At 42.7% G+C, this 16,510-nt stretch overlaps 1 protein-coding gene across 1 annotated transcript in view; it reads left to right on the top strand.

The window, feature by feature from the left end:
• adamts6 (ADAM metallopeptidase with thrombospondin type 1 motif, 6) overlaps positions 1–16,510 on the top strand; it is a 304,519-nt gene that overhangs the window by 159,042 nt on the left and 128,967 nt on the right. Inside the window, exon 11 of the mRNA XM_048598741.1 lies at positions 14,894–15,001. Within this exon, the coding sequence (XP_048454698.1) occupies positions 14,894–15,001 (108 nt within the window). The remainder of the gene's footprint in view (positions 1–14,893; positions 15,002–16,510) is intronic.

Raw genomic sequence — 16,510 nt, 5'->3', positions numbered from 1 at the left:
ACTGACGCCGTTCCTCAGGTATTTATCCCGCTGTTCACCCCCAGGTTTGCTCTGACTGACGCCATTCCTCAGGTACTTATCCCGCTGTTCACCCCCAGATTCACTCTGACTGACGCCGTTCCTCAGGTATTTATCCCGCTGTTCACCGCCAGGTTTGCTCTGACTGACGCCGTTCCTCAGGTACTTATCCCGCTGTTCACCCCCAGGTTCACTCTGACTGACGCTGTTCCTCAGGTATTTATCCTGCTGTTCACCCCCAGGTTCGCTCTCCTTCGCTCTGCTGTCACTGCTCAGACTGATGTCAGGAGTCAGTTGCTTGTGGGAGATGAGTAATGCTTCGCCATTACAACTTCTTTCAGCCTTGGGATATTTGATGGGGCTGCTCATGTGGGTGTGACCTTACCAGGTCCAACCGTGAATATTGTACTGCAGCATACATTTCACACTGAAGCTGAGGATATCTTTACAAAAGTGAAACGTTGATGTTTCACCCATAATGAAATTTCAGCTGTGCCACCTATGTGCCCTCAGTAATTTTTCTTTGTCCTCTGCCTGTCACTATTTCTAAGCACGGTTGGATTGGTGGGAACCTGCTCTATGTTCATCCTGATGGCCCCAGAAAACCTGGGTGCTCATTTCTTGGACCTAAAGGACCTCGGCCTGCTGAGAGTTTCCTGCCCAGATAAAGACACATCCTCCCCAGCTTGGATTTTTACAGGCTTTAGAATGACAGGCACAGGTGAGATGAACGGACCGGGACCCTCGAGGGCATACTGAAATAAAGCTTCTGTTATATGGGCCCTTCTCCCTGTGGGTGCCTGCTTGCATCACTCTATCTCCCTGAGAGGAAGTGCCCCCTGGAGAGAGGTCAAGGTGCCTTGATCCCCTCTCATCGTGCTGGTGATGTTGAGCACCTATGGAGAGAGTACAGGTCTGTGAGTATGTCTGCCAGATGCTCCTGGTATTTCATGACTGTTGCCCATGGAGATGACCAAATGCACACATACCAGAGCCAGCACAGGCACGATAACATTGATGGGCTCCTCCATCCTTCGATCCAGCTCACCGTCTGCCTCTGACAAACGTACCTGCTGTTCATGTTCCTGTCTCTGCAGTTTTTCGGAGTCACTAATACCAAGAGCAGGGTTCATCTCCTGCCAGGGGCTGAGCGGATGCCTGGCCTCTGGCAGTCCCCTCCTAAAAGACCCGGGCATTTCTTCCTTGACTGGCTTGGGGGATGTGCCAGTATTTGTTCACCACATTATGCTCCTGAGTCTAATGTAGGAAGTCAGCCCTGTGAGCTGGATGGGGTGCAGTTGAAATCCTTGTTGATACATGCTCTAAGAGTTCAATACCTTCCACCTCAGAAATGCAGGTACAGCGGAGCTCCTCCAGCGCTGGTCTTCATGGAGAGGTTTACTCCATGTTACTGGTGCCTGGATAACAGGAGAGGGAAGTAGTTGTCGGGGACAGATTAAAGCCTGTGCAGATGAATAATGACCTAGTGGTGGTGTTAATGGGGGAGCAGCACAGTATAACACCATGAAGCTTACTGAATTGGTTGCCCATCATGGTCACTTCATTCCCATGTAAACACTTGTGGTGTTCTCTGGCCAAATCCAGAATTTTCTCCTCAGTCGGAGTGAGGAATCTGACGTCCTCACCAACTTTGGACTTTGGACCTTGGATGTTGTCCACAAGCCTTGATGAGAAGCATACACAGTGACAGAGTTAGAGTGAATAGTGGCTTTGTGAGTATGAGGTAGCAGAGAGAAGATAATGGTTCTTATCTCAGTGGAACAATGAAAATCATTGACCTTCTTCCTGCACTAGCCTGAGCCATTATCCGTGTCCAGACTGGCTTGGTCGGATGATGTGGCATCCTGTGACAGTCCATTTGGAAAGGACTGCCCTCCTCCCTATTGTATTATCCTCCAGGTCCCTGCTTGAAAAGCTGGAAGTGAGCTTTCCCTACCTCTGGGGCCATGTCTTGAGTGTAGTGTTCGAGCAGCACAATGTGAGGGGCAGTTCTTGGCTCACTGTGTCTGCAGTGATGTGCATCTGGGCTTTAACTACAACACCAGTACCTTGAACATCACGGGTTCTAGCAATGATGAGCGTTACTGCCACGTAATTTCCCCAAGAAGGGAGCCCATGTCAAGTTGCATAACTAATGAGTTAAAGAGCAGAAGAATTGTGTGAGGAAAGTTATCTTGGACCTCATTGACTAGGCATTTTGAATCTCACTCATAAAAATACTTTGACTGAAAATGGGAATATTCAGCTTATATTCACTCACTGAGCTTGACTGTAATTAATTTTCATTCAGCTATCATTTCTTTCTGTGTTCTGAGCTAAAAAGGTCATTGTCCTGTAGTGAACATGACCTGGAACATCAACAGCTTGTGCTGTGAACTTTCCTCGCTCCCTGTGGAGATGGGCTTAGCCTGCACTTAGTCAAAAACTAAGGCTGATTGACATTTCTGCTTTCTCTCTTTGTTGAGAATTATTTGAAAACTTTGTTTAATATCTCAATAATCAAGAAATCGTCTGTCTGCAATCTTATTATGTAAAGAATGATGATAAGATATCGGCGTTCTGCCGTCCTTCAGTGCAGCAAGTTGGATTCTTTGGCCAACTGCAGTGTTTCAGCAAAGTGTGACACAAGCTGTAGGAATAATACTTCACTTTCTGCTTAGGCACCTTACAGCCTCTAGGACTCAACATTGAATTCCACAACATGACTTCTATACACACACAGAGGCATATACACACACAAACACGCACACTCAAAAACGCATGCACACAGAGGTACATGCATGCTCACACACACAAACACATACATGCGCACGCACACAGCAATACCCACACACACTCACATGCACAGAGATACATACATACACAAATAGACACACACGAAAGACACACGCACATACACATACACACTCACATGCACAGAGATACACACACGCACAAACAGACACACACAAAAAGACACGCACATACACACAGATGCATTGAAATACAGAGATACACACACACAGACACACACACACACAGGCACAAATATAAACACACACACACAGACGCACATCTTGTCTCTGTTTTGGTGACTTTGCTGTCAGCAAATTGGACCCATTTTCTCCTTGTCACACCTTCATTGACACCCTTGCTACATTCTATCTTCCCTTCACCACTGTTAGCAGCTTCTTTATCTTTGGCTGTGGGAACCGTCGGAATCATTTCTGCTAGCATCTCCTCCCCATCCCTGCCGGTCTAGCACAAAATTCACAATTTTCTAATCCTTTCACTTCTGAGAAAGGGTAGCATTGGGCTTGAAACAAAGTAATTTGCAGCTGCTCACTTGGTGTCTAATTATTTTTATTGTTTGGTGAGATTTTGACATTGTTGGTAAGGTCAGGAATTGTTGCCCATCCTTCATTACCCTTGAACCAAGTGATTTATATACTCCTTCAGAGGGCATTTAAAGGTGGGACTACTGATGTGACTGCACAGTTTTAGAGTCATAGAGTCATAGAGCTGTACAGCATGGAAACGGACCCTTCAGTCCAATTCGTCCATGCCAACCAGATATCCTAAATTAATCTAGCCCCATTCGCCAGTTATGTTTTCTAAGTGAAGACCTGGTAGTGTTCTCAAGCATGAGCACTCAATCAAGGTCTATGGCTGCTCAAAATATTTCAAGAGGTTTGCCAAAATAATTAGGCTGTCATTGGAACATTGCTGAATGGCATCTCGTTCCGCTGTGTTAAGATGTCACCTTGAGTGACTGTATGTGCTCTGCTCTGTTAATCAGTATTGGACAAGAGGAGAAGTGAGAACTGATATTAGACGTCAACACGATCAGTCTGAACAGAACTCTCTCTCAGCTCCAATGATTTTTATAAACTTTACTGTAACTCTGCCAACTTAGCAACAGCTTAACAAGTCAAACAGAGCTTTACAAAATACGAAGATAGTCTCAACCTCATCATCCAGCAACATTAGCACCAAACTACCAATGTCAGTCTATTAACCTTATACACAGATTAATAACTCCAGTGATTGCATGCCAACTTCACCAATGCTGTACCACTCTCACCTAAACTGAAAAAAATAAAAGCATAGAGATCTAGATAAATTCTAAAAGTCAGGAAAAATCATTGCAAGTGCACACAATAATATACAATACATATTTAAAATTCACCTTGGAGTGCAGGTTCATAGTTCCTTGAGAGTGGAGTCACAGATAGAATCGTAGAATCCCTACAGTGTGGAAATATGCCATTTGGCCCAACTGGTCCACACCAGACCTCCAAAGAGCACCCCAACCAGACCCATCCCCTACCCACCCCCTGTAGCCCTGCATTTCCCATGGCTAACCCACCTAACCTGCACATCCCTGAATACAACGGGCAATTTAGCATGGCCAATTCATCTAATGTGCATATCTTTGGACTGTGGGAGGAAACCAGAGCACCCGGTGGAGGCCCACGCAGACACAGGGAGAACATGCAAACTCCACACAGACGGTCACCCAAGGGTTGAATCGAACCCAGGTCCCTGATACTGTGAGGCAGCAGTGCTGACCACTGAGCCACCATGCTACCCGTAGGTAGGATAGTGAAGAGGGCATATGGCATGCTTGCCTTTATTGGATAGTGCATTGAGCATAGGAGTTGGGAGGTCATGTTGTGGCTGTACAAGACATCGGTTAGGCCACTTTTGGAATATTGTGTGCAATTCTGGTCACCCTGCTATAGGAAGGATGTTGTGAAACTTGAAAGGGTTCAGAAAAGATTTACAAGGATCTTCCAGGGTTGGAGGATTTGAGCTAGAAGGTGACCCTGAATAGGTTGGGACTATTTTCCCTGGAGCATCAGAGACAGGGGTGACTTTATGGAGGTTTATAAAATCATGAGGGGCATAGATAGGGTAAATAGATAAGGTCTTTTCCCTGGGATGGGGGAGTCCAAAACTAGAGGGCATAAGTTTAAGGTGAGAGGGGGAAGATTTAAAAGGGACCTAAGGGGCATTTTTTTCACGCAGAGCGTGGTACATGTATGGAATGATCTGCTAGAGGAAGTGGTGAAGCATGGTACAATTACAGCATTTAAAAGGCATCTGGATGGTACATGAATAGGAAGGGTTTAGAGGGATATGGGCCAAATGCTGGCAGATGGGACTAGATTTATTCAGGATATCTGGTCAGCATGGACAAGTTGGACCGAAGGGGCTGTTTCCTTACTGTATATCTCTATGTCTCTATTTAGGAAGTTTTGTATTATGTAAGCAAAATAAAAATAATGCTAAATAAATGCAGAAATGATTTTTTTAAACAAAAGTATGTGTTACAGAGAAGCTGCAGAATTTTCATAACACCAGACAGTAAGGTGGGTCAAAGGGGAAGTGTCAGAAGCCAAAAGTTTGGGAATCCCTGTTCAGATATACTATGCTTGGAAGATTTTGGTTTGTTGTGCTTACCTTCTGTCATTATTATGAGATGAAAGAGAGGCACTAAGTTCAATTTATGCCCATCTCTTTTGCGAATGAGGCACAATCTATGCTGCTGTTATAGATGTCCTCACAGATGCTTGTAAAGAAATTGCCTCCCCTTTTGGTCAGGGAATGCTGCTTGAATCAGAAAAACCAATAAAGCGTAAAAGAAATGACAGTAGAATAAAAATTAACGATTATACTGCATTTGTTTATTTTTGTAGCAATTAAAATTGTGAGTCTGTTAGAAAGACCATAGTTCTTTAATTAATGCATTCAAGTGAATGCAGCTTTACAGGCTTGAGCTATGAGAAATAACTGAATGTTCAATGCCGGCTGCCAGGAAACCGTAAATATAAATGTAAAGTTCAGGTGCTGCAGACAGATGGTATGATGCCCTACATCGTGCTGTAACTCAACTGTTGTTAAAATAAGATTCGCAGTACATCGTATTTAATGAAGAATAAAATTTGTTGCTGTAAATGGAATTTTTCAAAGCTTTTTCACATCATGAGATAGGAACAGCATGAGCAAAAAAGGATAAAAATGCAACCCTCTGTAGCTCTTCATACTGAGCTATACATATAAGGAAGTTAACTTAAAGATGTGCGCATTTTGAAGTCAGTGCTTTCTGCAGGATTATACGGAATGACAGATGTATTTCAGACTCCAATGGTGCAACATTTTAATCATAATCGAAAGTGATACCATTTTGCAAATAGCTTTGCTTATTTTAGGTTTTTTCTCCATAATAAATGGATCCTTTAGCTTACTCATTTGCGACAATTCAGTTGTATTTTGTGGATAATAATTTCCACATCTGAAACAGCACCTGATTTCCCCCTCACCTGAAATTATCTGCTGAAGCTGTTTTGTCTTTGTGACCTTTGTTATTTCTAGACTTAACTTTTCCTTTGCCCTTCTCGCTGACATCCCACCTTCCACCTTCCGTAAGCTTAAGGTAAGCTACAAGTCTATTGCCTGTACCTCAACTGCCTTGATATTAAAATTCAAACCCATGGGTTTGCCTTATAGCCTTGCCCTTTTCTGTAAATTCCTACAATGCTGTGAGATATTCTGTACCCCTAAATTGCAACTTTTTTCACGTCCTGATTGGTTCACCAATGGTGGTTGTGCGTTCAGCTGCAGAGGCCCTTAGTTTTGCTATGCCCTCGCTGAATCTCTCCACCTCTAAAACTGCATCCTCCAAATTTCTCCATACAACCAAACGTTTTGATAAAGTTTTGGATTATTTGCCCTAATGAATCCTTGTGTGACTTGATCTTTAATTTTACATAGGATTACATGGATATACAGCACAGAATTAGCACTTTTGGCCTAATCACTTCATTTTTGTCTACTCGAGACTCCTTCCATTTTTCCTCCTCTAAATCTGATGTTGTAGCCATCAATCCTTCTCCCTCATATACTTGTCTGAGTCCCCTTAAATGCATCAATGTTATTTGCTTCAACTGCTCCCTGTGGTAATGAGTAACACCTTCTCACCATACTTTGAGAAACCAAGTTTCTTCTGAATTCCCTATTGGATTTCTTGGAGACTTTAATTTTGATGGCCTGTAGTTATGCTTTTCATCTGAAAAGGAGACATTTTCTATACATCCACTCTAATCCTTTGCAAGATCTCTATTAGGTTAGCCCTCAGTCTTTTTCCAAGAAAACTTCTTCCAGACTGTTAATCCTTTCCTGCACATGTCTTTGTGTCATCGTGGCAAATCTCATTTGCACCCTCTCCAGTACCTCTAAATCTTTTTTTATAACATGGTTAGCACACTTGGACAAAGTACTGTTTATGTATTATCCACCCATTGTTTTGACACAGCTTTTGTTTGATATTGCCACTGTGAAGCACTGTAGAATGCTTAAAAGTGCTCTGTAAATAGAAATATTTTATACTTGTTCACAGGATGTGAGTGTTGCTGACTAGACCAGTACTTCGTGCCCAACCCTTGAGAGGTGCTGCCTTCTTGAAGTGCTACAAACCTTGGGAGGTAGATATTCTCACAGTGCTGTTAGTAAGGGAGCTCCAAAATTTTTACCCAATGACGGTAAAGGAATCATTATATAGCTGTAACTCAGGATAGTGTGTGGCTTGGATGGGATTTCGTTGATACTGGTGTTCCCATGTTGCACTTGCCGTTGTATGTGATGTAGGTTGTGAATTTGGAAGGTGCTGTCAAAGGCTACTCTGTGAGTTACTGCAATGCAATTTTTATATCGTGCACATATTTGCCACAATGCAATGATGGTGAAGGGACTGAATGTTGATAGTGGTAGATAGAGTGTCAATCAAGTGGGCTGCTTGGTCCTGGATGGTGTCAAGCTTCTTGAGTGTTGTTGGAGCTGCCAAACAAATGAGGAGCATTCCATCACGCTCCTGTGTCTTGTAGATGGTGGACAGGCATTGGAGAAACAGAAGATAAATTACAATATTCCTAGCCTCTGACCTATTCTTGTAATCACAGTATTTAAATGGCTAGTCCAGCTCTCTTTCCGATGAGTACTACTTTCTTACCATTCTTTGATTAAGCAAGTTTCTTCTGAATTCCTTGTTGGATTTCTCAGAGACAGTTTTATATTGATGGCCTCTAGTTATGTTCTTCAGGATCATAATCCCCAGGACGTTGATAGTGGAGACTTCAATGATTGTTATACCATTGAACATAAAAAGGAGTTGATTAGATTCTATCTTGTTGGAGATGATCATTGCTTGGCATTTGTATGGCGCAAATATTACCTGCCATTTATCATCCCAAGCTTGGATGCTGCCCAAGTGTATGGTCTGCTTCAGCTTCTGAGGGGTGGCAAATGGTGCAGAATGCTCTTTCCATGAGATACTTTACTTCCTTTTTTGTTAGCAAATTTATTCTGGGTAGCAATAACTCAAATTTCAGAACTTTCCCATTGCAATTATGGCTTTATTGACTGTTATAAAAGCAAAATGCTGCAGATGCTGAAAATATGAAACAAAAACAGAAAATGCTGGAGAACTCATCAGGTCTGGCAACATCGGTGGAGAGAGGAGGTGAGTTAATGTTTCGAGTCTGATTTGACTTATTCAGAAATAAAAAGGGGCTGGGAAATGATGGATTTTATGTTGTTGACAGAGGAGGAATGAACAGAATAGATGGTGAGGGTGACCAGGACAAAAGACAAAGGGAGACACATGGTGGTAGAGGGAGAATTGAGATGTGAAATAGGTGTAAATGATAGGTGTGTAAAGGAGAAAATAGGTTTGTTGAGAGAGAGAGAGAGAGAAGTACAGCACAGGAGCAGGCCCTTCGGCCTTCCAAGCATGTGCCAATCATCATGCCCTGACTAAACTAAAAACAAATCTTCTGCCCTTATTTGGTCCATATTCCACTATTCCCTCCCTATTTATGTAACCATCTAGATGCCTCTTAAATGTCGCCAACGTGCCAGTTTCCACTACCTCCTCTGGCAGTGCATACCAGGCTCTTACCACTCTTTGCGTGAAAAACTTCCCTCGCACATCTCCCCTAAACTTTTGCCCTCTCACCTTGAACCTGTGTCCCCTTGTAATTGAAACTTCAACCCTGGGAAAAAAAGCTTCTGACTGTCCACCCTATCTATGCCTCTCATAATTTTATAGACCTCTATCAGGTCTCCTCTCAGCCGCCATCTTTCCAGTGAAAACAATCCTAGTCTTTTTAACCTTTCCTCATAGTCAATGCCCTCAAGACAGGCAACATCCTGGTGAACGTTCTCTGCACCCTCTCCAAAGCTTCCACATCCTTCTGGTAATGTGGCAACCAAAAACTGCAAACTGGGGGAGGCGATGGCCTGATGGTATTATTGCTGGACTGTTAATCCAGAGACCCAGATAATGTACTGGGGACTTGGGTTCGAATCCTGCCACGGCAGATGGTGGAATTTGAATTCAATAAATATCTGGAATTAAGAATCTAATGATGACCATGAATCCACTGTCAATTATTGGAAAAACCCATCTGGTTCACTAATGTCCTTTAGGGAAGGAAACTGCCATCCTTACCTGGTCTGGCCTACATGTGATTCTAGACCCACAGCAACGTGGTTGACTCTTAACTGCCCTCTGGGCAATTAGGGATGGGCAATAAATGCTGCCTAGCCAGCGATGCCCTCATCCCGTGAATGAATAAATAAAGAAACAATACTCCAAATGCGGCCTCACAAGGGTTTTATATAGCTGCAACATGGTTTGCCAACTCTTGTACTCCATGCCCCTGAAGTTCAAATATGCCATATGCCTTCTTAATCACTTTGGCCACCTGTGTTGCCACTTTTAGGGAACTGTGGACCTGCATGCCCAGATCTGTCTGATTGTTAATGTTCCTAAGGGTTCTACCATTAACAGTACAATTCACAGCTAAATTTGATCCTCCAAAATGCATCACCTCGCACTTGTTTGGATTAAACTCCATCTGTGCCCAAGTCACCAATCTATCTATATCCTGTTGCATCCTTCGACAATCGTCGGTACTATCAGCAACTCCACCAATCTTCATGTTATCTGCAAACATACTAATCAGACCACCCACATTTCTTCCAGATCATTTATGGAAACTGCAAACAACAGAGGACCTAAGACTGATCCCTGTGAATACCACTAGTTACTAGTCTCTGTTCTGAAAAACACCCTTCCATCGCTACCCTCTGTCTTCTATCACCAAGCCAGTTTTGTATCCATCGAGCCCACCCACCCCGAATGCTGAGAGTAAAGCCAACTGGACAACAAGACAAAGTTTGTGCCATTTGTGAGAGGTGGGGGTGGGGATTATAATCAAGATGGAGACAGAGTCGTGTTCTGAAATTGTTCAATTCATTGTTGTCTCCTAGGGGCTGTAAAGTGCCTAAGCAGAAAACAAGCTGTCATTCCTCCAGTGTTGGAACATGATAGCAGGCCCAGCATGGGAGAAAAATGGTCTATTGAAGTAGCAGGCAACTGGGGAGGTGGGCGTTATTCTTATAGACAAAGCAGAGATGCTGTGCAAAGTGGTCACCCAGTATGCATTTGGTATCAACAGCGTGAAGGAAACTGCATTATAAGCTGTGAATACAGTAGACTAGATTGAAAGAAGTACAATTTAAACCCTGGTTTATTTGGAACATGTATTTTGGGCCTTGGGCAGTGAGGAGGGAGGAGATGAAAATGCAAGTGTTACACCTTCTGTGATAACATGAGCAGATACCGTAGGGATACTGGTTGAGTGATGGGACTAGTGGAGGAGGATGTTGCAGAGAGAACAGCCCCTGTGGAAAGCTAGCAGTGGAAGTTTGGTTGTGACTGGAGGTGATGGAAATAGCAAAAAAATGATCCTTTGTTTGCGATAACTCGTGGGGGCAAGCCAAGAGATCCCAATCTTTCTTCAGGGACAGAGGGAGAGGGATGAGGGCAGAAGAGTGGGAAATGAGTTAGTCATGACTGAAGGCCATGTGGAGGGGGATTCTTCATTTAAGGAAAAAAGAGGACATCTCAGAGACATCCCAATGGAACGTGGTATCGTCAGAACAGATGCGGTGGAGACAGAAGCTGGGAGACTGGGGCAGGAAATAGGCTATGAGGAAGTGAAGGTAACTGCTGGTGTTGATGGGTTTGTAATGGATATTGGTGGAGACCCTATCCCCAGAAAGGAATCAGTGGAGTCAAGGAAGGGAAGAGTCAAAAATGGACCAGGTGAAGGTGAGAGAATGATGGAAACTAGAGGCAAAGCAGATTCATTTTTTTCAATTCTGAACAAGAGCAGGAAGCAGCACCAATGACATTGGGTGGGAGCCTGAGTAGGACTTCAGCAAGAAATTTCCACATAGCCCACAAAGAAACAGGCACAATTGGGACCCATGTGGGTACCCATGGCCAAACCCACTTGGAGAAAGTGGAATGAGTTAAAGAAGTTGTTCAAAATGAGCACAAGCATAGCCAGGTGATGAAGGGTGGTGGTGGATAGGGTCTGTCAGGCCTCATTTCAAGGAGCAAGCAGAGAACCTTTAGACCATCCTGATAGGGGATGGACATGTAGGGGGATTGTTGAAGAGGAGGCTCCCAAAGCGAGAAAGTGGAAATTGTGAAAAGTGTCAGAAGAATCACAAATGTAAGTGGGAAGAGAGGAAGCAAAGGGGGAAAAGATAAACTCAAGATAAGAAGAAATAATTTCAGTGGGACAGGAACAGGCTGAAACAATAGGTCTGCCAGGGCAGTTCTATTTATAGATTGCGGGAAGGAGGTAGAAGCAGGCTATGTGGGGTTGTGGTCTATGAGCTGGGAAGCTTTCCAGAGGAGATGAATTCAGTCACAGTCCTGGAAACAAAAGCCTGTTCTAAAATGGTTGGGTCGTGATCCAGAGGGAGATAGGAGAAAGTGTCTGAGATCTGGTGATCAGCCTCTGCCAAGTAGATGACAGCATGCCAGACAGCAACAATACGACATTTATTGACAGGCTTGATAACAAAGCCAGGGTTAGACCTAAGAGAATAGAGTGCAGCAAGTTCAGAGGAGACAGTTTGGAGTGGGTGAGAAGAGCAGAGAAATTAAGATGGCTGATGTCACATCAGCAGTTCTCAATGAAGTAATCAAGTAAAAGTAAGAGGCTAGATGAAGGGGTCCAGGTAAAGGGGGAACTACTGGAGATGGGTCTGTGTGGGGAGAATACTGCTGTCCAAAGAAGTGGGCACGGACAGAAAAAAAGTTAATTCATGTCGTTCCCAAAATTCATTGAGGTGGAGCATAAAGAGATAAAGCTAAGAACTTTATTCAGCACAGATCATTCAGCATCAGAGAGGGAAAGGTTAAAAGGTAAATTGGATACATGCCAAGAGGTGAGGTTGGAAGAAGGGATGAAATGGGAGGGAAGGGATGGGGCAAAGAAACCAGAGGGGGCATCGGCACCTGTTAGTCTTTGGAGGCTTGTGTTATCTATCACCTGAAAGGAGGAGATTTAGCATTTGTTGTCCATTCCTAATTGCCCAGAGAGCAGTTAAGAGTCGACCACATTGCTGTGGGTCTGGAATCACTTGTAGGTCAGACCAGGTAAGGATGGAAGTTTCCTTCCCTAAAGGACATTAGTGAAGCAGATGGGTTTTACCGGGTTCATGGTCATCATTAGACTCTTAATTCCAGATTCTTATTGAATTCCATCTTTACCATCTGCCATGGCAGGATTCAAACCTGGCCTCCCGAATGTTACCTGGGCCTCTGGATTAACAGTCCAGTGATAATGCCACTAGGCCATTGCCTCCCCAGTTTGAACAAGCAACCATTGCAAAACATCTACTTATGATTCTTACATTTTATTACGTTTTGAGCAGAGCAACATTAAACTGGAAAAAGGAAGCCGCAATTATCACCCGGCCTTTTATTTAGACAGCTGTGTAACATATAGCATCAGCGTTCACTATTAACACAATATAGAAGTCAGCGTCTGTTGTGATAACCATTAACAGTCTAGGTTAATGGTTTACCCAAATTCATAGTTCTCAGCTCAACACTTTGCAGTTCTAAGTCAAGCTTTCCAAGGCTCATTGTGTTTAGCTGTTTTAGAATTTACACTGTCATGACTTAGCATTGGCTGTACTAGGCAATGTTAAGTCTGTATATTAATGCCAGAAAATAGCAATTATGTGCCTAGCTTTTCCCTATATTCATAAAAGAAAAGTATATCTTTAGGCAATGATTGTATTCAATATGCAGCAGCTGTCCATCAATGAACATCCCACTTCTGACCTTATGACGGAGGGAAGGTCATTGCTAAAGCAGCTGAAGATGGTTGAGCTTAGAACATGACCCTGAGGAACTCCTGCAGAGATATCTTTGGACTGAGATAACTGACCTCCAAAAACCGTAACCATTTTCCTTTCTACCAGAAATAACTCCAACCAGCTGTGAGTATTCCCTGATTCTTGTTTTGCCAGGGCTCCTTGATGTCACACACTGTCAAACTGACCTTGATGTCAAGGGCTGTCACTCTCACTTCATCTCTGGAATTCAGCTTTTTTGTCCATGTTTGAACCAAGGCTGTAATAAGGTCAGAAGCTGAGCGGCCTTGGCAGAACCTAAACTGTGCGTCAGTGAGCAGTTTATTGCTGAGGAAATGCTGGTTCTTAGCACTGTTGACAACTCCTTCCACCATTTTGCTGTTGATTGGTGTTTGTTGCTAGGCCAGTAATTGACTGGGGTGGATTTGTCCTGCTTTCTGCAAATGACATATATCTGGGCAATTTTGTATGTCAACGGGTAGATGCCAGTGTTGTAGTTCAGCTAAAACAGTTTGGCTAGGGCTATTGATGTAAGGTCTATAGATGCAAGAGACTATTGAAGCAAAGCTTTCAACAAGTATTGTTTTTGCTTTATCAACATAATGCAGAGTCATACAAAGGAAGGGTAGATTTTTATACTATCCTCTAAACGATAACATGGAATACTCCCTATGATTATTGTTTAAACTCCAGAATGAAGTTGTTGCTATTACAACCTGCTTTCATGAAGTGTAATTACCATATTGCTATCCTACTTTTAACATTGATTACAGCTTAACCTTAACTTTCAAAATAACCATTGAACTCACAGCTGGTGGTGACATGCTGACCCATCTGTTTTCATAAAGTGTTGGCATCCTGACATCAGCAACAGCTTGACATCATCATCAGTTGCGTTGTTTGAAACATTCAGGGATTCAGTGTGTCGCCCTTTTGATTGGGTTTCAGATGCATGCACTGTGTGTTGCAGGACCTGTGCTTCAGATCAGTCGGAATTAATGGCATAGTAATGACTTCAGTATGCATGAGGCATTTAGTGTTCTCCTTAGGCAAAACCTGGAAGTTGCACCAAAACTGTACTCAGTATTGCAACAATTTTGCCACTATTGTGTTGGATATAATGTTATCACACGTTCCCCTAAACAATCTCAGTTGTCGCATAGTCACATTTGTGAGTGTGAGTGGTTTTGTGAGGACAGACTTGTTCAGGTGGAGGGTTTAATAGATTGGAGTAAAAGATTGTGGACAATCATTATGTTTAGGAGTTTTGCGTATCCCTCACTTATGCCATAAATTCCATGATCCGTTCAGCAATGTAATTGGTTTGTGCCCAGTTTATCAGTGCTGTTTTCATAATACTGCGCCTTACTGTCAGATTGTGTGGTGAAATTTGAGTCCAAATCTTTGCATGCATAAACTCTGAAAGCCAATGGTGTTCAGGCTGACCTTTAACATCAGGTCTTGCTGGCTGCTGAATTTAATCTGCCAAATTTAGATTGGTGGTATCGATAGTTACTCAAGACTTGCTCATTAAAAGCTGGTGGTCTCAAAAACAAAATAAATGTGACTACAATTGTTAAAAAAATAAATATTATTCTGATCAACTTGCTACTGCATTCTTTCCTAGGAAGTGTGCAGAGAGCTCTGGTGCCTCAGTAAGAGTAATCGTTGCGTGACCAATAGCATTCCTGCAGCTGAAGGTACCCTGTGTCAGACAGGAACTATCGAAAAGGGGGTAAGTACCCTTTCTAAACTCAAAGCTTTCACACAAAAGTACATCAAATCTCATTTTCCTAAAGATAAACAGTTGAGTGATTCATATTCTCATATTTGCAACAGGTGTAGGTGGTGGGGGTTGGGGTGGGGGCAAGTGGTGAGGTTGAAACAAAGTGTGCAGAGGGATATAGACAAGGTAAGTGAATAGGAAAAGCTTGGAAGTTAGAATATAATGTGTGGAAATGTGAGGTTATGCACTTTGGCAGAAAGAATAGAGGAGCTGAATACTACTTTGACAGGGAACAACTGCCGAAAGCTACAGAAAAGGGATTTGGAAGTCCTCATCCATGAAAAAGCTAGCATCTAAATTCAGCACATAACAGGGAAAGAAAATGAACTGTTGGCCTTCATTTCAAAGGATATGGAGTATAAAATTAGGGAGGTTTTGCTAAAACTGTACAAGGTACTAGTCAGACCACAGCTGGAATACTGTCAACAATTTTGGATCCTTTATCTAAGGAAAGCTTTATTGGCATTGGAGGCAGTCCAGAGAAGATTCACTACTCTGGTTACAGGTATGGAGGACGTGTCTGATGAGGAGAGTTTGATTAGGTTGGGCCTATACTCATTGGAACATTGAAGAATGACAGGCAAACTTTGTGAAACAAACAAAATCGGTGGGAACTTGACGGAGTGGATGTGGATTGATTGTTTCCCCTTGTGGGAGAGTTGAGGACCAGAGGGCTGAATCTCATAATAAGGGGTTGAACACTTAAGGTAAAGATGAGTTTCTTCTCTGAGAGGATTGTGAATCTGTGGAATTCTTTACCACGGAGGCTGTTGAGGTTAAGTCGTTAAGTATATTCAAAGCTGAAATTGATTTTCAATCAGTAAGTGAAACAAGAATCAGTATGGAGATAAGGCAGGAAAGTGGAGTTTAGGATTATGAGACCAGACATGAAATTTCTTAATTTTATTTGATCTTGGTTGAAGTACTTAATGATGGTATGTGTTTCAACTGCTCATTGTAAAGCATTTCTGTTACAGTTAATAAGGTCCATGCACGTTTTAGGAAACAAATCACTTAATCGATATCAGATAGAAATTTTAAAACTGTTAAGACAAAGATAACAGATTAACCTCCTGCAATTTCTTTATGCACTCAATTGAAGAGGTAGCCATGTATGATGGCAATCTCCATATACTAATTTTTACACTGTATCAGACTTACCCATGAAAATCGCTGTAAACAAAAGTGGGAGAGATAATTTTGACTATTTCATTGTGAAAGCAGAACCAAGGCAACAGGTCAATTCCATTTTAAACTAGTACACTGTGCAAACTGTCTGAGTCAAAATAGAATTTTCCCTTATTTGGAGTTGGAGAGGTTTGGACTGTTTCCTTTCTCTTTCAGTAACAATGTAGAAAGGTGAAAATGAGTAGGAGACAAAAGCAATATCAGATCAGTCCAACTTTTAGCTGAATCAAGCCAAGTCAGCAATTTCACGCTCTATATTTATCCTGATTC

Source organism: Rhincodon typus, chromosome 1 (assembly GCF_021869965.1).
Source record: "Rhincodon typus isolate 14 chromosome 1, sRhiTyp1.1, whole genome shotgun sequence".
In the NCBI taxonomy this organism is placed as follows: Eukaryota; Metazoa; Chordata; class Chondrichthyes; order Orectolobiformes; family Rhincodontidae; genus Rhincodon; species Rhincodon typus.
The sequence above is the reverse complement of the archived record's forward strand: the minus strand, read 5'-3'. Positions and strand labels throughout refer to the sequence as shown.